Source organism: Lolium perenne, chromosome 2 (genome assembly GCF_019359855.2).
Source record: "Lolium perenne isolate Kyuss_39 chromosome 2, Kyuss_2.0, whole genome shotgun sequence".
In the NCBI taxonomy this organism is placed as follows: domain Eukaryota; kingdom Viridiplantae; phylum Streptophyta; class Magnoliopsida; order Poales; family Poaceae; genus Lolium; species Lolium perenne.
Genome location: NC_067245.2, coordinates 324,235,642 through 324,259,263, shown reverse-complemented (window position 1 = coordinate 324,259,263; position 23,622 = coordinate 324,235,642). Strand labels below are relative to the sequence as shown.

Sequence of the window (23,622 nt, the reverse complement as noted above, 5' to 3'; positions counted from 1 at the left end):
AAACATACTTGTAATCTTACGGGATGAGTTAGAAACCTTCCCGGACTCTGTAATGTGTGTACTATGAATCCCTCGACTCCACCTCCTATATAAGGGGGAGTCGAGGGACAAAGAAAGGATCGATTCATTGTCTCACGCAACCCTAGTTTCTGCATCATCGAGTACTTTTCGGCTGAAACCTTCGAGATCTACTTGCCCTCTACTTCCGCTAAAACCCTAGTCTACAATCCGTAGGCATTGATAAGTTAATCCCTTGTCAGTGACACACCTACCTGTGCACTACTTGGTGACTAAGCCATGGTTGGCTTGCTGTTGAGCATGCACAACGGCTGGTCAGCTGTGTGTGTGCTTGTGGTGAAACTTGAGCTCATGATTGCTCAAATTGGTGGTCTGCTGATGTTTATCTTGCTTCTGGCAAGATTTTGGACAGTGACAAGTGTCCTTGACACTTGGACTAACCCCCTGGCTAGTTCTCTTTCATCTTTGCAGGTTTCAACTCAAAGTGATCCAAGGACAAAACCTTCCAAGACATTTAGTTTAGGATCTTTGTATAGAATCCAATTCTTGTAATTCTTATTTTCTTTTATTTACTATTTTGTCCATTATTGTATAATGAATATTGTAAAGACAATGTAATGTGTGTGTATGATCAATAAAGCTCAAGGTTTTGATTATGAGCTCTTGTAATTTTATTATTCACTTACGAATTATTCGTATTTGTGTGATGTGATTTGAGTTATGAATTCATAATTCATTTATATATTGTTTATCGATTACTTCTTTTGTTTTAAATCAAATATGAATTGTCAATTCAAATAATCTCCCAAAATCAACAAGTTTCCAAAGAGGTCATGTCGAAATTCTTAACACTCACATTGCCTAACCCTAATAGCAACGAGAGAGAAACCTCGATCCCTCCTAGGTTTTTATGAAATAAGGCGTGAAAATTTCCCTCGTTTTGCGATGAAATGCACATCCCATTTCTAAATCTACCCTTCGTTGTTCCTATGTTCTGGGATATTACATCTTGTGAGCGGCCCTACATGATCAAGATCATCCTTATGTAATGCTACATGTTGTGTTTGCTGGGATCCGATGAATATTGAATACTATGTTGAGATCGATTATATATTCTTGTCATATGTTATTTGTGATCTTGCATGCTCCCCGTTGCTAGTAGATACTCTGGCCAAGTAGATGCTTGTGACTCCAAGAGGGGGTATTTATGCTCGATAGTAGGTTCATGCCTCTAGTTTTCTGAAAGAGTAACAATAATTCTAAGATTGTAGATGTGCTGTTGCTACTAGGGAGAAAACAACAATGTTTTCTCCGAGGGTAATTCTATTGTTTACTTTACACACATTGGTTAATGTGATAATCTGTTGCCTGCAACTTAATACTGGAAGGGGTTCGGACGATAACCGGAAGGTGGATTATTAGTCATAGACGCAGTTGAATTACGGTCTATGTATTATGTTGTAATGCCCAAACGAATCTCATAGTAATCATCTTGTCATGTATGGTCGGTATTCTATCAATCGCTCAGCTGTAATTTGTTCACCCAGCATGTTATCTTTATGGAGAGACACATCTAGTGAACTGCCGACCCCGGTCCTTTCCTTTACACTGATAAATTTATCAACTGCAATCATGTTCTGTTTACTTTCTGCAAGCACTGTTCTCCTTAATTACTGCAAATACCTCTTTCCACTCGATACGTTTAATCCTTTGTGTTCAGCAAACCTGTGAGATTGACAACCTCACTGTAAGTTGGGGCAAAGTACTTTGGTTGTGTTGTGTGCAGGTTCCACGTTGTTGCTGATGCCGGTAGTGTGCCCTGCCAATAGTCAGCTAGCAACACCTTCAGAAGTCACGCCTTTCTCCTACTGGTCGATTAAACCTTGGTTTCTTACTGAGGGAAAACTTGCTGCTATGCTCATCACACCTTCCTCTTGGGGTTTCCCAACCGCCTCCATCAAGCAACATCAGCGTGCATGTGCAATGTTCAAGGAGGATGAAGATGGAGCTTGCCGACTCGAGTGGAATGCGCAAGGCCAATGTTTGTACTCGGTAGGATAGTTGGTCGAATCATCAGAGAGATGGATGTTATCTTTATCGGAGAGAGCTCAAACCTTGCATGCATTGTATCGTGTTTCTTGGTTGTTGTTGGTTCTTACTTCCTATCCATGAGATGTTTTAGAGCTTGTTTCATTCTCATGACAAGCTCTAGCTCATCGGAAACGGATTCCGGATGCATCACATGTTGCATGTTCGAGTTGGATGATATTCTCGGTTACCGTATTGAGAGGTTGCACCTCTATATTCATAAGAAAATCATCCCCCTTTTTGTAGGGGTAGCTCTTGTCGTCCTCTTTCCAACAAAATTGGTTTCGTCCCAATCGGAATTCCCAATCGTGAGATATTGCATTTTTCGTATCGCAGTTCTTAGTAGAAGACAAAGGGAAACAAGGCTTCTGCTAAACCGGTTGTACCGGTGCTGAGAGAGGTAGTACCGCTGCCGCCTTTAGCACCAGGTACACGCTAGCTAGAACCGCTACGACGGTACTACCGGTTCTTCCACAGAACCGGTAGTATCGCTTGAGGTACCGCTGGCGATATCGGCCATGTGATCCGAGCCCCCTGGAACATGTTATGGTACTTGTGCGGTGCCGATGTCGGAAGTACCGCTCGGGTCACTCTTCTGAGTGACTCGCGGTAGTACCGGTTGCGGTACCAGTTGAGTCTCGCATCTATATCCCAACATGCGGCAGTTCCGCACCTAGTACCGCTTTGGTACCGCAACGGATCCAATATGCAATTTCCATATGCCGGTACCTTGAGCGGTACTAGACCCGGTAGTACCGGTCGTGCTGGATTTGCCTAGTAGGTTGGGGTAACGGTCGCATGGACGTGGTAGTACCGCTCACCAGAGTGGTAGTACCGGTCCTACGGGAACTGTGTAACGGTTGGATTTGAGGGGCCCTATAAAAGGGGGCTTTCTTCCCCAGCCCGAATTAGTTCTTCCCATCTATTCTCTCTCCTCCATTGTTTTTTTTTGCAAATTCAACATGAGATTCAGAAATGGAATAGCAAATGGGTATCAAATGTCTCATAATCTCTGAATTCAACAGCTGTCTCCTTGACATACTAAAGCATTTAGCTAGAAGGGACTAAAAACCATTGATGATCACCATCCACAAAAATATTTCCTTGTTTACATAACCGCATCTCACTTCCATCTCGAAAAGTAATCTACTTCGAGGCAGTCTTGTCCTTGGTTTTCTGTATTTTCAAGACTTTCTTCACAATCTTCTGCTCCTCGACCAAGAAAGCACGGATGATCCTTTCTCTAACTGCAGGTCCAGAAAGAACTCCGCCATAGGGACGGTTCACAGTCCTGCGGTTCCTAGACAACCTTGATCTTTTGTACTCAGTAGGCCTCAGGTGGGGAATCCCCTGGATCTTCTTCCCGGTCACAGGGCACTTCGGGCCGCTCGCCCTCTTCTTCGTGTACTGGTACACGAGCTTACCACCAGGGGTCTTGACGACCCTCGTCTGGTTGGACTTGGTGGCATAGCTGTGCCTCTTCCGGTAGGTCAGACGCTGCACCATGTCGCCGTCGTCTCCGCCGCCGGTAGTAGGAGGAGGGTTGATCTATTCTCTCTCCTCCATTGTTGAGCTTGAAGAGATTGATCCTTCTCTTGACCCCCTCCCCACTATTTGTTGCATCTTTTGGGGGAAAGGAGAGAGGAGATCTAGATCTAGTGGTCCACCACGTGAATCCCCCTCCATGTGAGGGGATCTTGCTAGATCTAGATCTTGGAGTAATTTGGTGTTCCTCCTACTATTTGTTCTTCCTCCCTTATTCCCCCAATAGCTTTTGTAGCTTTGAATTTTGGAGAGAAGGACTTGGGTATCTTAGTGGTGGTCTTAGCCATTGCATTAGGTGCATCGGTTTGGGTTCTCTCCAGGGTTTCGGTCTCGTGTGAGTTTGTGTGTGTGTTCCCTCTAGGGTTCTTGTTGACCATAGTGGTGTTGTTGCCTTCGTGGCCTTGTCGCCTTTGTGGCATAGTAGCCTTTGTGGCCTTGTAGCCTTTGTGGCCTTGTCGCCTTTGTGGCGTTGTTGCCCTTGTGGGACGTTGGAGCCTTTGTGGCCTTGTAGCCGTGTGTGGCGCGTTGTAGCCTTTGTGGCCTTGTACTTGAGAGCCTCCGGTGTTGTGGAGTTTGCCTCAAGCTTGATACTTGGGTGTTTGCCCCAACCTTGTACGGGTTCGGTGACCACCCTCAAGGGTCCCTTAGAGGATCGAGGCTTTCCCTTGGGTGGGAAAGACTCGAGGAGAATACGGTAGCCCTAGCGGCTTATTGGAGTGCCTTGTGCCTCCACACCGCTCCAACGGAGAGTAGCACCCGCAAGGGTGTGAACTTCGGGATACATCATCGTCTCCTCGTGCACCGGTTACTTCTTAACCTGAGCTCCTTTACCTATGCGCTTTACATTGTGATAGCCTTCGTGCTTCATGTTCTATATCTAGTTTGCTATCATCTTGTTGCTTATCTTGCTTAGCATAGGTTGTTGGTGCACATAGGCAAACCGTAGTTTGTAGGCTTAGTGCTTAATAAGTAAAACATAGTTTTATTCCGCCTTGTTAAGCCATCAAGTAGAAGTTTTATAGCTCGTCTATTCACCCCCCCTCTAGGCGACATCCTTGTACATTCAACTTCTCCTCTATGGCGTAATTTTCTAGGTCATAAGCGACAAAGGAGCCACCAGCCGCCACCATATTCCTTCCTTTCGCTTCTCCTCCTCTGCCCTCTGATGTTTCTCTTCTCCCACCACCTACCCAGGGTACTGCCCCTCTTGCACTTCAACCACCTATCATATTTAAAGGCGTCCTGGAGCTTTTCGACAAGCTCCTCAGGACGGTTGAGATCTTGTATCCAAGGTCTGGTCAGCAACGATGAGCAATTGGTCAGCGGCGTCTAGAATTGAGCTCTTGGAGGCAAGAACCGAGTTGAAGTTTCGTAAACCTACTTGATTTGGATGGGGTAGCGACTAGACTGGCTATCTACGTTGAATTTTTTTCAACTTTATTGATAGACTAATTAATCGGGAACATTCCTAGTAATCGGGCTACCAAAACAATTAATCGGGTTAAAGGATTAGCACAAGTGATTAGAGGTAATCGATACGGTCAAGCCCCTAGTAGCAATTAATCGACCTGTTAATCGCTAATTCGGCCTAGTTTTTAATCAGTGGAAAATACCATGGTCAGCAACATAAGTTTTTGCCTCTTTGGTTTTATGGATGATGTATTCATAGCTACTAGGAATACATTACAAAGACTTATTCATCTTAATTCGAATTAACCCGTAACTAAAAAATTCCATGAATTTCAGATGATTCCCTTATTTAAATTGAGCGGTTGCTATATTTTAAATGATAACTATAAATAATATCGGTAACACAGTAAGAGATAATTTGGACCATACAACATTCAATAGAGTATGATTTAATTTAGTCATATGAAAACCTTGATATATTCCAAGTATCGCACCAGCAGATTCGAACGACACCAGAACCAATGTGCTATTGTGTGCTTTGACGCCCACCTCGGCGTCACTCATACTTATAAACACCATGTAGAATTGACATGAAAATATGATGATGCACAAGATCAAATATTATGTTCATTGCTGCGATTCGAAATCCACTTTGTTTGAACTCAATACACATTAACAAAGAAAAATGTCATTTTAGTCATATGGATGTATACTTACGTTTTTCTTTAGCACCGCACGGGCTATATACTAGTCCCGTAGATATCTGTTCAATTTCAGCCTTATTTGACATGTCTATTTTTGTAGTAATTTTTTTTTAATTTTTTATAACCCCTAGTATTACTAATCTATGTGCTTACTTATTTAAAAATAATGTGCAAGTTTATCTAGTAACTTTTCTCGTATTACCTAGCCAAATTCACAATAAAAATATCAGTGCTCATTTTCTATAATTTTAACGTCAGACGTCTTAAGTACACATGTAACAGTAAGAAACAATTTTAGTTCAAATACAACTTTTTGTTTCTCAATTTTGGTCTGCTGCATTTAACTAGACTAAAATCTCAAAATATAAGTAAAGTTGAAAGCAAGATTAAAAATCACAAATCTACCCAGATTAATGTGTGACACCTCCTATAAGTATATGTTGTATCCACTTATATACATATAATTGCCTTATAGTAGAGGATTCAAGAGCATATTATATATAAGAAATACTTCCTCCGTCCCATGGAATATATCGGAAATTTGTTTAAATTTAAATGTATCTAGCACTAAAGAGTATCTAGATACGTCTAAATTTAGACAAATTTTTAACATGTTTCATGGGACAGAGGAAGTATCTTAAATCAGGTATCTATATCTCTATCTCTATCTCTATCACCAGTTTTCAAATTTAAATTTCACTCCCACTCTCAATTTTAGCCAGGGAACATAGAGTCACTTTTAACCGTTAATTTCACTGAATGTATTGATATCAACCCTTCATTAACCCAAGCTCCAGCTGATCGGACGGTTGTAAGCAGCTGGATTCGTCAGTTCTCCCTTCCGGCTTCCTCCCGCGCACGTATATTTGGAAGCTCCTTCCTGGTAACTCCACATCCTGTAGCACTCGTGGTCAAAATAGGAACTATCGCCAGCAGCCTGCGCTCTTGTACTGGGTTGCTAGACACCATTCTGTTAGAGTATATTATGTTTAGTTATATTAGGTAGTTTAAGATTGTACTCCAATTCTATCTCTATTAGGTTTCTTGCCCTCCAAGTTTTCTCTACTATATAAACAGCCTAAGAGGCTCAATATAATAATCAAATTACCGCATATCAATACAATCATATTCCGCAATCTATCATGGTATCAGAGCGGTTCTTTCCGCAGCCTAGGGTTTAGCTACCCACCGCTTTCGCCGCCCCCGGGGAGATCGATCTCCATGATCTCCGCCGGGGGCATCCGATCTTGTAGCTAGGTTTTTCTTTAGATTAGTTTCATAGTTTAGCAAATTTCGATTTAGATCTGTTTCTTTCTCTCTCTTTAGCCACCAAATAATCCGATCTACGTCGAGCCATCGTCGCTGGTCATCGCCGACAACTGCATCATCGCCAACACTCATGGTCATCGTCAACACCAACGGGGATCTTCTTCGACACCGCGACAATCTACGCGGAACCCGGGTTTAATCCCCGGAATCTACTTCAACAACTACATCGCCGTCTTCGTTCACCACGACCTCGCCGCCAGAGTTGCAGTCTATTTTTATTTGCACGCTCGTGCTTAATTTTTCTTCTTAAAGCTACTTCGTCTACTCCGACAATCGGCGGACAACTTCTACACACCGATCGATCACGGAGGCCTTCTCTGCTACTCCATCCAACTCTGGCACGCATGGCTCATGGTGGTCCCTGTCTTCGCATGTCCGGTACTGGCAACACCGGCGCATGCCTTCGTCCCCGGCGCGCTCCCGAGCCCGGCAAGCTCGGTGCGGCGTGTCGCCTACTACTTCTACCACAACAACAATGTCTCCCTCCTTCCGAGCGTCTCCCGGGCTCAACGACGACAACGACCAAAACACCATCTACCTCAACTACGTTCTCCAAGGCGACTACATCAAACACAGCACCATCGACCACGACAAACAACGGCTTCATCGAAATCAGCATCAAGGGCTACACCATGTCTTCGGCTTCTTCTCCAGTCGGACCATCTGCGTCACTACCGATCCGACTGCGGGGGGGGGGGGGGGGGGGGTTAGATTATATTACGTTTAGTTATATTAGGTAGTTTAAGATTGTACTCCAATTCTATCTCTACTAGGCTTCTTGCCCTCTAAGTCTTCTCTACTATATAAACAGTCCAAGAGGCTCAATGTAATCATCAAATTACCGCATATCAATACAATCATATTCCGCAATCTATCACATTCATCCCGGTCACAACACACCACCGCCTCCATCCCATCACAATCCCATCAGCTGCGTCTCGCTGCTCACATCTCACTATGGCTCTGTTTTCATCTCCCACATCCAAATCGGTACCTCTTTGCTCTCTCCAGCAGCGCAGGTCCGCCATTGTATATGTATATAGGATTTGTACAAGCCACGTTCTTCGTGTGGAGAGCCAACGCCACAGGAGGTAAATACCAGTGGCGGAGGCTTGAAATTTTTTCTTGGGCGGGCAAGGCTAAAGAAACTCAAAAAATGTGTTCTCAAACACACAACTTCACTAGAAATTAGCAAGGGCAAACAATCATTTGCTGCTGCCAAGGGACCTTCAATTTCAGTTGTCCCATCCCTTTTTCTTTTCAAGACAAAATTAATTCTTCGCTGACTGGCCTTTACCATTGCTATTTGCTACTGCAATTTGCAAAGTTGAAGAACAAATTCCCAATTTACTGAACAAAGAACAACAGATGCTATAAATTACTATCTAAGAATTTGGGGAAAGAAAAAATATAACCTTCGTAGGGGAACTGCATAAAAGAAGGGATCGATTCGGGGTCACCCAGTCACACCGTCGGCTGCCAGAACCGCCCCCGTGCGGTGCAACCGTGCCCGCGGGATGCGACGACTCCTCGGCCGACCCCAGGCTGCCGACGGCGCGCTGCTGTACCTCACCCTGATTCCCCCTCTATTCGGTTGTACTCCGTAATAGCTAAACCTAGAGAAAGAGGAACGAATCCACAGGAACAGAGGAGCTTGGAAGCAGCGCATAGGGAGACGTATAGGGAGACAACGCGTACCTGTGGAGTGGGCTGGGCCTTAGAGGTTTACATGCGTAGGGGTTAAAAGAATTTGTGCAAAAAACATAGGCGGGCCATGGCCCAGTTTGGCCCCAAAGGAGCTCCGCCAGTGGTAAACACATGCGAGTTGCTCCCTCTCTTTGGTACATTTCTTAATGATTGTTATGATTGTGCACAATTCATCTTCCTCAGATTGCTGCACGTATGATACTTAATGTTAGTCCTGACATTAAATTAGTTGGTTATCCTTTGTGGGAAATCCACTTTGGCTCATAGCCTATTCCGCGTATTTTCCTTAACAACCCGTGGGCTTCCGCGTAAGCAGTTAAATGGGTCCAGTTCTGCAGCACCGCGGACGGCCCACTCCCGTTTGCACCCTGAACTCATAGGAGCATCCTTTGTGTGTTATAGTATTATCTCTTTTATTGTTGCACGCAAGGTGTTTGCCTTTTTGTCCAGTCAAGTGTCCAGTGTCCGTTACAGATCCTTGAGGTAAACTTAAAAAATCCAGAGTGTTGGGATAAGTGTGTCATGGCAAGCGAATTTAATTCTTTACTAGAATAATTTTAGTTAGGGTTAATTGGACCTATGCCACTCCAACTTTCATCACTTGGGAAAATGCCACTACAAAAACTGAACTTTGATCTATGTCACTCTAACTTTCCAATACCTCTCTACATGTGCCATCTTGTGCACTTAAAGAGAATAATGGTTCAAAAAATACACGTATTTCGTATGTACATCAGTATTTACCATAATACCCCTTGCTTCAACTTTGTGGCAGCATTTTGGCCTAATAAATTCAAAATTTGCAAAAATTTGAAGATCCTAGAAAAATCTGGAAAATTACAGAAAGCCAGCAACACTAATCTACTGTTCTAATTTCAGCCATTTCTGGGATTTGAACCTCTAAACTGACATTTTAAACTTGATAAATTTTGGCCAAAATTTGAACTTGTCAAAAAATCTGAAAAAATTACAGAAAATCAAAAGCAGTAATATGAGTCTACTGTTCCAATTTCAGCCATTTCTGAGCAGATTTGGTGTTGGAATTTTTGGGCATTTGGCCTTTGGCCCATGGCCCATTATCAAATTCTGAAACTCACATGGCCCATTCCAAAAATCAGTGGCAGCACTAGTGGGGGCTAAGTTTAGTCCCACATTGCTAGTTGGGAGAGAGTTGGAGTGGTATATAAGGTGGGTTGTTCTAGTCCTAGTAAGTGAGTGAGAAGAGAGAGCCCTCGCGCACTCCTTCTCCTCCGCCGCCCGCCTCGCCTCGCCACGCCTCGCCTCGTCACGTCACGACACAGCCGTTTTGCCTTCCGGTTTTTCTGGATCGTGGCTGTGCCGACTCGGACGTGGGACGCGCCCCACGACCTTCCCGAACTGCACTACATAAGACCCTGCGCAACCCTAGCCGCCGCTCGGAGACGCATACGCGACTACCTGTTTCCAGTTCATTGCGCCGCCGCCTTCGTCTTCCTCATCCCGTTCGTCGGCGTGCACCGACTGCCGGGACAGTAGGCCTCTGGAACCCTGCCTCTCGTGAACCTGTACGGGTGAGGGGCAATCAGGTTTTTGGGGAGCGCTCTGGCGCGACTACTGGCATCACGACGTCTTCATCGGACGACGAGTTCCTCCACACCGACAACTTCTTCCCGGACCTCAGCGACTTCTTCGGCAACCTCAACATGGGCGACAACGAAGCTGCTGCGAAGTATGTGATCTTGTCGTTTCTCTTTCAGTTTCTGTTAGAGTTTCTTCTTCTAGTTTCTATGGTAAATGCGATCGGTTTGTCTTGTTTAGATGTGATCTGTTCATCTACCTTACTAGTCTGCACGATTAGTTTATTTGTTATTTTTATAGTCATGATTTATCAATTACTTGTACGGATTATTTCATATAGATATTTGCTTATATATTCAACAATCCAAAAACCTGATTATAGGCAAATCAATTCAAACAGCGTTGCTGCCGCTACTCGACCTCCCCTCTTTGATGGTATGTATTACAAGAGGTGGCGCACAAAGGCAGTTCTATGGTTTACAAACCTAGGCTGTTTTAGCGCCACAGATGCTAGACCTGAGGGTCCTTTTTCTGCAGAGGAGCAGGAAAAGTTTGAGAAGGTCGACGCCATGTTTAAGGCGACCTTGTTCAGCATTCTTGGGGACAACATTGTTGACCCGTACATGGCTTTCGACCATGGTAAAGATGTGTGGGATGCGCTCGAGGCCAAATTTGGGGTCTCGGATGCTGGCACTGAATTGTATGTCATGGAGCAATACTATGACTACAGGATGACTGATGAGCGCTCCGTGGTTGAGCAGGCTCATGAGATTTAGTCCCTTGCCAAAGAACTCGAGTAGTTTAAGTGTACCTTACCGGACAAATTTGTGGCCGGTGGCATTATTGCCAAGCTTCCTCCCTCGTGGAGGAACTTTGCTACTTCTCTGAAACATAAGAGACAAGAGTTTTCCGTTTCGGATCTCATTGGCTCGCTTCATGTGGAAGAGAAGGAGAGAGCAAAGGACACACGCGCTCGTAGTTTTGAGGGAGGTTCTAGTGCCAATGTGGTACAGAAGAAGAACTTCCAATCTCACAAGTCTAAGAATAAGAACAATGGAAAAGGCAAGTTTGACGAGAAAAACAAAGCCTCCAACTCAACCAACTTCAAGAGGAAGACTCCTTATAAGAAGAAAGGGAACTGCCATGTTTGTGGCGCTCCTGGACATTGGGCTCCTGATTGCCCAGAACGCCATGATCGGCGTGGGAACAGCGGCAAGTCCGCAAATGTTGTGATTGGCGTTGATACTGAGATGAAGGACGTTGGGTACGGTATTTCTCATACTGTCCTTTCAGTATGTAATTCTCCTGATTGGTGGATAGACACCGGAGCCAATACACATGTATGTTATGATGTTTCTATGTTTTCTTCTTATCAGGTCGCAAGGACTTCCTCCGTGCTGATGGGAAACGGCTCACGTGCTTCTGTTCATGGTGTTGGTACGGTGGATCTGAAGTTTACTTCGGGAAAGACCATCCAGCTGAAGAATGTGCAGCATGTTCCCTCCATTAATAAGAATCTCGTTAGCGGATCGCTTTTATGTCGAGATGGTTTTAAGTTGGTTTTTGAGTCCAATAAAGTTGTAATTTCCAAGTGTGGACAATTTGTTGGAAAGGGTTATGTGTGCGGAGGCTTGTTCCGCTTATCTTTGTCAGACTTATGTACTCAAATTATTAATCATGTTTGCAATGATAGTGAGTTCGATATTTGGCATTCACGACTTTGTCATATTAATTTTGGGTACATGACGCGGCTAGCGAATATGAATATAATTCCGAAATTTGCTATTGTCAAGAAATCCAAGTGCCAAGTATGTGTGCAAGCTAAGCAACCACGTAAGTCTCATAAGACTGCGGAGGCAAGAGACTTGGCACCGCTGGAGCTTATACATTCGGATCTTTGTGAAATGAATGGTGAATTGACAAAAGGAGGGATAAGATACTTCATGACTTTAATTGATGAATCTACTCGATATTGTTATGTGTACCTCCAGAAATCTAAAGATGAAGCTCTTAATCACTTCAAAATCTTTAAAGCTGAAGCAGAAAACCAACTTGATCGAAAGATCAAGCGGCTAAGGTCTGATCGTGGTGGAGAGTATTTTTCCAAAGAGTTTGATTCTTTTTGTGCGGAACATGGTATTATCCATGAGAGGACGCCTCCCTACTCACCTCAGTCAAATGGGGTGACCGAAAGAAAGAACCGTACTCTAACTGATTTGGTTAACGCCATGTTAGATACATCGGGTCTATCCAAGGCATGGTGGGGGGAGGCGATATTGACTGCATGTCATGTCCTAAACCGTGTTCCCACAAAGAACAAAACCATTACCCCTTTTGAGGAATGAGAAAGGAAAAGGTTGAAACTCTCTTACCTACGAACTTGGGGCTGTATGGCGAAAGTAAATGTGCCGATACCCAAGAAGCGCAAGCTTGGACCAAAAACCGTGGATTGTGTTCTTCTGGGATATGCATTTCATAGCATTGGCTACAGATTTTTGATAGTAAAATCTGAGGTATCCGACATGCATGTTGGTACAATTATGGAGTCGAATGATGCGACTTTCTTTGAGGACATCTTTCCTATGAAAGAAACGTCTAGCTCATCAATTCAGGAGATGCCCAGTTCATCTACTCAGGAATTATTTCCTGAACCTACCATGGCTATAGAATACTTTGATAATCCTGTGGAGGATGACAATAAAGCTCCCAAAAGGAGCAAGAGACAGAGCACTGCAAAGTCCTTTGGACATGATTTCATTGTGTACCTCGTGGATGACACTCCCACTTCTATTTCAGAAGCCTATGCATCTCTGGATGCTGACTACTGGAAGGAAGCTGTCCGTAGCAAGATGGATTCCATCTTAGCCAATGGAACTTGGGAAATTACTGATCGTCCTTATGGGTGCAAACCTGTAGGATGTAAATGGGTGTTCAAGAAAAAGCTTAGGCCCGATGGTACTATTGAAAAATACAAGGCACGTCTTGTGGCCAAGGGTTATACCCAGAAAGAAGGTGAAGATTTCTTTGATACATACTCACCTGTTGCCAGATTGACCACCATTCGAGTGCTACTATCCTTGGCTGCCTCAAATGGTCTTCTCGTTCATCAAATGGATGTTAAGACTTCTTTCCTAAATGGAGAGCTTGAAGAGGAAATTTATATGGAGCAGCCTGATGGATTTGTAGTAGATGGTCAAGAAGGAAAGGTGTGTAAATTACTGAAGTCTTTGTATGGGCTTAAGCAAGCGCCTAAGCAGTGGCATGAGAAGTTTGAAAGAACTTTAACCGTTGAAGGCTTTGTTGTAAACGAAGCTGACAAGTGTGTATACTATCGCCATGGTGGGGGCGAGGGAGTTATTCTTTGTCTCTATGTCGATGACATATTGATATTTGGGACCAACCTTACTGTGATTAAGGAGGTCAAGGAGTTCCTATCTCGTTGTTTTGAGATGAAGGACTTGGGAGTAGCTGATGTGATCTTAAACATCAAGCTGCTGAAGGATGACGATGGTGGGATTACATTGCTTCAGTCCCACTATGTGGAAAAGATCCTGAGTCGCTTCGGGTATAGCGACTGCAAATCTTCTCTAATGCCTTATGATCCTAGTGTGATAATTCGTAAGAATAAAAGAATTGCTAGAGATCAATTGCGATATTCGCAGATCATTGGCTCGCTTATGTATTTAGCTAACGCCACGAGGCCTGACATCTCCTTTGCTGTAAGTAAACTCAGCCGTTATGTGTCTAGACCTGGAGATGTTCATTGGCATGCTCTTGAGAGAGTTTTGCGCTATTTGAAAGGCACTGCGAGTTATGGCATTCACTATACTGGGTATCCAAGGGTACTTGAGGGTTATAGTGATGCAAATTGGACATCTGATGCTGATGAGACTAAGGCCACAAGTGGTTATTTGTTTACACTTGGAGGTGGCGTTGTTTCCTGGAAGTCTTGCAAGCAGACCATCATTACGAGGTCAACTATGGAAGCTGAACTCACAGCATTAGACACAGCCACTATTGAAGCAGAGTGGCTTCGTGAGCTCTTGATGGACTTACCTGTTGTTGAGAAACCAATACCCGCTATTCCTATGAACTGTGATAATCAAACTGTGATCGTCAAAGTAAACAGTTCTAAGGATAATATGAAGTCATCAAGGCATGAGAAGAGGAGACTGAAAACTGTCAGGAAAATGAGAAACTCCGGAGTTATAGCGTTGGATTATATCCATACGTCTAGAAACCTGGCAGATCCCTTCACAAATGGGACTATCACGAAATGTGACAGAAAATGCATCGAGGGAGATGGGTATGAGACCCACATTATGAGCTGCCCACGGTGGTAACCCACTCTATGTGATCGGAGATCCCGTGAATTAGAGTTAGGAGACAAGCTGCTGGTCAGCTGGGAGGAGAGTATATATCGCTATAGCAATTTTACCACTCCGTAAGATGCAATATTCTCCTAATCTGCATGGCAGGTTGATAATTATCTTAATGTGTTCTAAGTGGCTTATTTTAGCAGAGATGTTGTCCTGCAGAACATCTTTTGAAGAACACACCTATATGAGTCTGATTGTTAAACGTCGCAATCTATGAGAGTTGGGTGCTCTCTAGTAAACTCATGAAAGGCCCTGGAGTATGACGTATAAGCTCCAAACCGTGAGGAAGCCTCGCGGCAGCCTAGTATCGGTCTAGGCTTTGTATGAAGCTAGTGCGCAGAAAACTTGTAGTTCATGGCATAGTCCACTATCCAAGTTGCAATCTAGTGTAATATGAAGCTTTAAGTGGAAGTTCAACTTAACAGTCTCCACGACATACCGGTATATAAAACAATGCTCTGGAAACTTATTGATGAGATGTGCCAATGAGAGTTTGTGGGGGATTGCTGGAATTTTTGGGTATTTGGTCTTTGGCCCACGACCCATTATCAAATTCTGAAACTCACATGGCCCATTCCAAAAATCAGTGACAGCACTAGTGGGGGCTAAAGTTTAGTCCCACATTGCTAGTTGGGAGAGAGTTGGAGTGGTATATAAGGTGGGCTGTTCTAGTCCTAGTAAGTGAGTGAGAAAAGAGAGAGCCCTCGCGCACTCCTCCTCCTCCGCCGCCCGCCTCGCCTCGTCACGACGCGGGTTGCGGGAATCTCGCTGAGTCGAGCTTATCTTTTTGCTGTTTGGAAATTAATTGTGTAATCAATTACGAGTCATTAACGGACGTTAACACATCCGTTTTGCCTTCCGGTTTTTCTGGATCGTGGCTGTGCCGACTCGGACGTGGGACGCGCCCCACGACCTTCCCGAACTGCACTACATAAGACCCTGCGCAACCCTAGCAGCCGCTCGGAGACGCATACGCGACTACCTGTTTCCAGTTCATTGCGCCGCCGCCTTCATCTTCCTCATCCCGTCCGTCGGCGTGCACCGACTGCCGGGACAGTAGGCCTCCGGAACCATGCCTCTCGTGAACCTGTACGGGTGAGGGGCAATCAGGTTTTTGGGGAGCGCTCCGGCGCGACTACTGGTATCACGACGTCGTTATCGGATGACGAGTTCCTCCACACCGACAACTTCTTCCCGGACCTCAGCGACTTCTTCGGCAACCTCAACATGGGCGACAACGAAGCTGCTGCGAAGTACGTGATCTTGTCGTTTCTCTTTCAGTTTCTGTTAGAGTTTCTTTTTCTAGTTTCTATGGTAGATGCGATCGGTTTGTTTTATTTAGATATGATCTGTTCATCTACCTTACTAGTCTGCACGATTAGTTTATTTATTATTTTTATAGTCATAATTTATCAATTACTTGTACGGATTATTTCATATGGATATTTGCTTATATATTCAACGTTTGGTCCCTTAAACTGAGATGTAAAGTACTGTCTAGAAACACAAAACACAAAACTGGGCAGATTTGGTCCCTCAAACTCGTATGGTGACTCCGGCGGTATCGGCAACTCCGTGGACGGGCACTCTGGGTCGGCTTCATCCTGCTGCTGCGCCCTCTGCTTTGGGTGTGTCGTGGGCGGGGATGGCTGCTCTGCCTGCTCCGGCTCGCACCGCCGCACCAGCTGCTCCACCGGCACGCCCGCGATCCTGCCACACAAGTGCTCGAGCAGTCAGTTACGATAATCCCCGTAACGGTCAGTAAAGTTTGATTGAGAGAGAGAAGGAATACGGACCGCGCGCATCGGTGGACGACGGATGCGGCGGTGGGCGAGAGGGGAGGGATGCCATAGTGCTGCGACGACGACGAAGACGACGCCGCCGCCGCGTCGTCCATGACCGCCGGTGCCGGTGCCACGATGTCCGTGCTGATGCTGCCGTCGTCGCGCCGGCGTGAGAAGAGGCCGTCAAAGAGACCCATCGCCGTGGGTGGCGGCCGGCCGCATTGCCCGTGCCTCCGTGCGTAAGCCCGGTTAAAGCGGCGAAGGGGATCGCGCGTGCCGTGCCGTGGTCTGGACGGGTTGCCCTTCTCGGCACGGCGAGGGTGGTTGGTTGGTTAGGACTTAGGAGGCGCGCGCGCGGCGAGTCCCTCTTTTTTGCTCTGCTCCGCGGGAGTCGGGTGTCCGGTGACTGAGTCGCGGGCACGCATGCTTGGGGCGGGCAAGCATATGCTTGCGGTTGCTTCAAAAAAGCAGAGGAGATCGATGCTAACATCTGCAGATCTGATTGTCCGACGTCGTGCTCGTCTCCCTGCCGCCACGCCACTGCTATCCGCTGCTGTTGTTCGGTTTTGCTGCCACGCAATGTGCACGCTGTCACAGTTTTCCTGCCTTTCGTATCTTTTCATTAACGTCACCATTTCTGGCGGGAAATATGTCACGGAACCGCGCGCGGTGGACTCTAGTAAGTGTGAAGCCAAATAAATACAGGAACAACTCCCTAGTTCATCACTTTATCTACGGCAAACACATGCAGGCAACTACGAGGCAGCCTCACGTGTTAGAGCGTCTCCTTTTTTAAGCCCTCTTCTTCCATTTCATCTCCAGCGGCTGTCTCTCAAACAGGAGCTCGACAGATCGCTTCCAGCCGCGCGCGTGCTCCAAAGAACCTTATAGGAAATCTCAAATTCAACATAAATTTCAAAAAAATTATTTAACTTTCGTTACATATTCAACATAAAATCTCAAATTCAACGTTATAGCTAGCTAGCTAGCTAGCCTGGCTTATGGTTACAATCATAATATAGTTAACACATCACGGTATTTCTCAAGGTCGAGAAACTTATGAACAATCTCTCCACCAATCTGGACATAAATTGAATTCTTCACGTCTTCCCTTGATCTAGCATGACGAAGACTCAGTGGGTCGATCATCATCGATTGGAGCGACCTTGCATTCTGGAGAATATAGAGGGCAAGCCGAATTTGACCCTCAAAACCAATAAATCCTGTTGCGCGCACGACCTTTAAATGATTGTGAGGGCTCGAGGGAGGATCTCCAATCGGTTCAAAAATGTAATCTGGATACATACAAGCATCCATCTGTGTAGCCCAAAAATACAGAGTTTGTCATAGTAAGAGATGGCTCAAGGAAAATATAAACTAGACAACCAAATAACACATGTAATAGGTACAAGAGAAATATAATAAGTACTCACATGCAAATCCAATTTCTCAAGAACGGGAGCAACCTTCAAAATAGAAGTTAACCCAAGTATTCCTCCTGTATAATTTGGATGCCCAGATATATACACCGTGCAGTTCACATGTCTTAAATAATTAAACTTGACTTGACTTATAGCATACTCTGGTGCCTGAAGTATTGTCATGTGAGTGTAGTAAGAATAACCTGAAAACAGAAATGCACAGACCAACTGTTATAAACATTTGGTAGGCAGACAACAAACCTCTGCTTTTAATCGCACATCCATGTATAACTCCTCCAGACAAGGCAACGTTGTAGGGAGCCCACTACAGACATAGCCAAAGTCATAATATGGGGACAACTTAATATTCGCCACTTTTAGCTTTGGAGATTCATAAAACACAATAGGTAGTGGAGTCCCCACGTATTTAAAAGTCAACAGATCTATGGCATGTAACTCGATTGCTTGCACCTCTGAATATATAACACAAAAATGTAGCAGGCGGTAAAATGTGCCATGCAGCTTTAACTTTCCAAAGTTGCAACAAATGATGTTCAGCCACTTGAGAGCACAACAATTTGAGAGCAAGTTCCCAATATCTTCCAGGATATGCACTGAACTAATTGTGAACTTCGTGAGCTTTCTGAATCCAGAAAAGTCATGAGGTGGCTTTAAAGAAACACATTTGACCCAGACAGATTGGATACTGTTTTCACTTTGAAAAAGATGAAACGGGAAATCATAAGCATCTTGGGCTGTACGTGGCGATTTTGGATCAAGATCAAGCACAATCTCACTTGCATGTGAAGAAACCGCAAATCCAATCCAGTTGTCAAGAGAACAACTGTGTTGTTCACGGAGTTCAAATGCTACTTTAAACTGCTTTAAGTTTGTACCATCATGACAGCGTAACACAGTATTGACGATATCAATAAACTTTTTCTCCTGGCTGCTTCTGCTCTCCTTGTCTCTTTTAGAACAGGAGTTTGTTACCATGGCAGCATCAAAGCTCAGGTAAGAATGACAGTTCCATAACCTTTTGCACATCCTGGACAGCATGCTCATCCGTGCGGCATCTTTCAATGTTAGTTGTGATATTATTATCTGTAAAATTTCCTATAAAAATAAAATCAACAATGTAAGTTTGCAAAATCACCATTATCCACCTAAGTACACCCACATAATGTCATCCTTTCAGGTTCATACAGGCAGTGTATACATTCTCTTTTTGTCAAATTATCTCCAAATGCTAGAGGCCCATAGTCACTGTTATCTACAATAACATATCATGGGTGGCAACAAACGGAAACAGCTTGCACAGTACTGGATAGTAAACTACAAACAATAATAAAAATTTATATTACCTCAGGTAGATCATGGAGTGAATTGTTTCTTGATTTTTTCCTTCTAGTTGCAGCTCTGAGCGAACTTTTGTAGTGGTGTCTCTTTCTTTGGTTAGCCACCCTGAAACGAACTCATGAATTTTTAGAATTACATATAAAACCTAATAAGGGCCAAAGAAAGCGGTGTCTCTAGATGGGGCTATCCACGATCTACGCATTGCCTGCAAAGATTGGGAATTAACTTGTTTCGTCTCATTATTTCTAACTGGGCCACTTCTAGTAGAAAATAAAGAGATTCACGGCAGCTATGAAATTTCGTCCCATCTTCATCCTAGTCCTCCCACAGCTCCCACTGGCTGTGGGGCCAGCAACCTCCAGCAGACTTCGACAATGGTGATGAACTACATTGTGGCCCTTCTACGATGGTAACCTCCTGCTCATCCCCCATACACAGCCCCCATACTGATGCGCCCTCGATTAGGGGCATGGCCACTCTGCAGCACCTCGCACTGCTGCGTGCCACCACGCTGCTCATCCCCTTGATGCTGCTCCACTGCTTCTTCCCACTGATTATAGTGGAAATCTTAATGTTGAATGCACCTGTTTTTTTCGCACACAAGCTTAAGGAAGGCGGTGCAAGGAGGAAGGAAGCAGGTGGGGACAGCTCGGGACAGAGGCTCGCCAACACAAGCTAAGAGGCGCATGGCGACGAGAGCATATTGCCCATTGGGCCTCACATGGCAGCGGGAGCAGAAGGCTCCCTTGTCCAGGTACGTGTGCTTCCTAGACAGCCACCTCCTTGAGCTGTGGTTCAGCCAGGGAAGAAAGTGATTGCTTAGAAACTGAATTAGAAAGTCATTTTAGAGTAGAGGTTATTTGGAAATTCTTTGATGTCTCATTGAAGTCAAATATCCATGTTTGACTGCAATAGATCTGTCTAGCAGTCCATGAGACGTGGTGTGTCATGGAAACTGAACTCAAACTATAATCTGACATTAAAAGAGAATCCTAATTGGTTCCATGTTTCCTGTATGAGGTTTGCTTCCATCTCTCATCTGGGATGTAAGGTCATATTTTAGGCTAGTAACAAGCATTAGTTTTGCAACTCTAAGTACCTTCTGCTTAGAACAATGCATCTATTAATTCACGAGTGGGATTGATTTCATGCTTGCATAATAATTACGGAAGTGACAATAGTAGCATGTCCTTTCATTTGAGTGTATATATATTTATCTCTTTCTGATGTCTAGAATTATCTTTCATGTGAGTGATATAGGTTTAATTATAGTAACAGCTGTGCAGATCAAATTACAGTAACTGCTATCTGCAACAAAAGTGATATGCTTATGACTTTATTACAGAAGAATTACGCATGAAAATCCTACAAATCAATTGAGAGAACTTTGCAAATAAGGGTAGTGCACTGCAGGAGAGGATCCTTAGTTATGTTATATAGGTTTACAGCACTCGCCTAAATTGTCTGGGTTTATGCAGTTTTATTTTTATCCCCATGTGCTTCAGTTTCGATCCACCCAGTTGTCCTCCACATGTTCTCCTGATAACTCATAAGTAACATTCCCCTCAATGAATCTACTATGTTCCAACAGTTTCAGTATTAGCTTGACATCTTATTCAGTTTTATCTATACATGGATGAGTTTATAGCTTTCTGCAGATACTTCTTTGTAGTTTTCTTTTCAGTTATATTTACTCCATAAGTTGATTAGATGTTTCTTTCTCTACTCATTGATGATGGCACTTGATGTCCATATTTTGTATCTGTCAATATCTTAAACCTTGAATAGATTAATGTTCAGCTGCATATATCTTGCTTCTCTTAAGTGTTATGAGTAAAGAATACAACCTGAGCCTGCTCAGTTAGTCAAGCAAAGCTAGAGTCAGTCCTGTAGCAGATCTCTTTACTGTATCTTCCTAAACAAAGTTGCTTTTATTGTGAAATGACTTCTCTGATATGCATAGTGCATCTTGTTGTTACTGGCATCTGAAAGACAGGATGGAAAATCTATGCTATTTGGAAAGATAAATGGTCAGGAGGTGAAGTGTTGGCTTTAGAGCATGAGAGAATTTATTCCTTTGCTTTGCTTTGGATCAGGATCTCTCTTTACACAAGGCACTACGTACTTAGAAACTGGCATCATTATTCTTGTTTACATTATCAAAGCAGGCTCATGAGGAGAGGGGCTTGCTAGATGAACTAAGGCAAAATACACAGGCCAGGAACAATAGTGATGAATGGATATACCAAGCAAATGGCCTAGGAAGAAAAGGAAAGGAATGGCTTCATACTTGAGCAAAGATCACCTAGTTTCAGGAGATGGAAAATCCTTTTTAAGAAGGACAGTAGTATATTCTTATATAGACTTGAGCCTAGCAAAAAGCAAGCCCTCGAAACTTCGCTAGATTGTGCTTAGCTTTGTACTTTTTTTTTTCTGTTGTAATGGGTTGATCCTCTCAAATTTAGACTTGTGTTTTGCAATAGTTAATATAAAAATACCGTGGGGGCTTCTCTCGCGGTTCTATGGTCATACAAACTGATCACAAATAGTATTTTCCATGAAATCGTCCATCATTTATAAAAAACAATTCCCTATTTTAGGAAGTGGTATTACTGCTACTGTCGCTGGTTGGAAAAACAGTTAGCTCGTTAGTGTCTTGAACTTGATGTTTTCTTCGTCAAAATGTTTGCTCACTTTTGTAACAAACCCACTGGAGAGAAATAAATGCTGGGTTATAATTTTTGCTGCTTAATAGAGTCTATATCAGGTAGATTCATGGTTAGAGAGGACGGTAGAAAATCTGATGATTTGCTCATACTTAACCTTATCAAACACTGGCGTTTTTCTCTTGAAGGATACGTACCCGTGGAGGAAATTATCATGCCTTTTAGTAGGAAATATAAAAACTGCATCAGTCCATTTATTCGTATGTGCACTCAATGGCGGAGGCAGGTGCTACAATCAGGAGTCTCCCCAGTTACTAGTAATTATTAATACATATACATATTCTATTAGTAAAAACAAAATTTGATAGTATGTTGATGCAATGATACGATAACCGGACTTACTACTCCCTCGTCTCGCAAAAGATGTCTCAACTTTGTACAAATTCGGATGCATCTAGGTACATCCAATTTAAACAAATCTAAGACATCTTTTTGCGGCACGGAGAGAATATTAAATTTAAAAGCTATAATAGTAGATGATACAGACGGAAGAACATATCCGTTTTAGGAAATCATACAAAAGAGAATTCGAACATCATGTGAAGGAACCAGTGAACAAGCACGTTTCGGTGATATCTAGAATTAACAGATCAATAAAAAGCAAAAGAAAAGAAAAACAAGGGGATAAAGAGGCCGCGACACTCACATCGTTCAGGCGCAGACGGGGAAGAAGCCACCGGCGGGGCAGGGACTAACGCGGCCGGCGCACCGGCGCTGGGATGTGAAGAGAGGGAAGGGGCGGCGGTGTTGGAAGGCCACGGCGTCAGTTGGCGACCCTGATCGTCTTCCTTCCCAAAATCTGCCGATTCCAGCGTCTTCTCGGTTTGGGCCGGCCCTTTGTGGAGGAATGATTCGTTTTGTTTTTCCTTGGTGATTGATTTTTCTGGCACAACAGGTCCCCAGGTCAGGTCCGGGAGCAGGATACCGGAGGTGCTGCTGCTAGAGGTGGGCGGAGAACGGATGGACCGCTGGAGTGTCAGGATACTGACTGAAGATGCATCGCCAGGCCGGCTACACTTTCAGTTACCTGTTCAAGAACCAGCAACAAGGGCAATGATCAAGATGCAGGCTCACTGGGTTGGTGAGATCCAACGGACCAAAAACTATCCAGTAGCATATTTACTGTTTAGGACAAGAACTTTAAATCCTGTATCTCAGTTTGAAACAAGGGTAATGATGTAAACTTGCTAGAGCTCGATCCTTCGATATAAAGGACGAGTGTGGAGGCTGGGTGGATCAAGCAATCAAAACCCTAATTATTTTTTGTCCAATTTACATTCCAGTTTTTAGTATCAAGTTCTGATCCCGAGAGCTCCAGTTTCCCTCTTTTCTCTGTCAACAACAATCAGGTATCCACCGGGGTCCTGATAGGTGGTATCAGAGCCAGAAATCGATTCCACTCTTCTCCTTCCCCTCCCTCCCTACCACCACAGCCACCACCCAATCGGAGTTCCCAAACCATCGGATCTGGGGGCACGCGCCCTCCCTCCCTGTTCGACCATGCCTTCCACCACGCAGTCGCGCTCGCAGTCGCGCGACCACTCCGTCAAGTCGACGCCGGTCACGGCGGATGAGGACGTCGACGAAGAACAGGT

At 44.2% G+C, this 23,622-nt stretch overlaps 2 protein-coding genes across 2 annotated transcripts; both read right to left on the bottom strand.

Moving 5' to 3' along the window:
* Positions 1–3,082: 3,082 nt before the first annotated feature.
* Positions 3,083–3,649, bottom strand: LOC127337142 (large ribosomal subunit protein eL34). Its single transcript, XM_051364028.2, has one exon. It carries the CDS (start codon positions 3,610–3,612, stop codon positions 3,253–3,255), a length of 360 nt encoding a protein of 119 aa, XP_051219988.1. The 5' UTR covers positions 3,613–3,649; the 3' UTR covers positions 3,083–3,252.
* A 13,823-nt stretch (positions 3,650–17,472) lies between these two features.
* Positions 17,473–23,171, bottom strand: LOC127330864 (putative F-box/FBD/LRR-repeat protein At5g56810). The gene is made up of 5 exons (XM_051356939.1): positions 22,674–23,171; positions 19,307–19,406; positions 18,204–19,058; positions 17,955–18,110; positions 17,473–17,838 (listed from the first exon to the last, which is right to left on the bottom strand). Coding segments are annotated over exons 1-5 (1,419 nt in total). The 5' UTR covers positions 22,676–23,171; the 3' UTR covers positions 17,473–17,532.
* Positions 23,172–23,622: the final 451 nt, after the last annotated feature.

Excerpts from the sequence above, each read along its gene's own strand:
- LOC127337142 (XM_051364028.2), bottom strand. The coding sequence starts at position 3,612 with ATGGTGCAGCGTCTGACCTACCGGAAGAGGCACAGCTATGCCACCAAG.
- LOC127330864 (XM_051356939.1), bottom strand. Across the intron at positions 18,111-18,203 it reads ATGTGCGATTAAAAGCAGAG|GCACCAGAGTATGCTATAAG; the intron begins GTTTGTTGTCTG and ends ACAATACTTCAG. Across the intron at positions 17,839-17,954 it reads TTGAGAAATTGGATTTGCAT|ATGGATGCTTGTATGTATCC; the intron begins GTGAGTACTTAT and ends TGGGCTACACAG.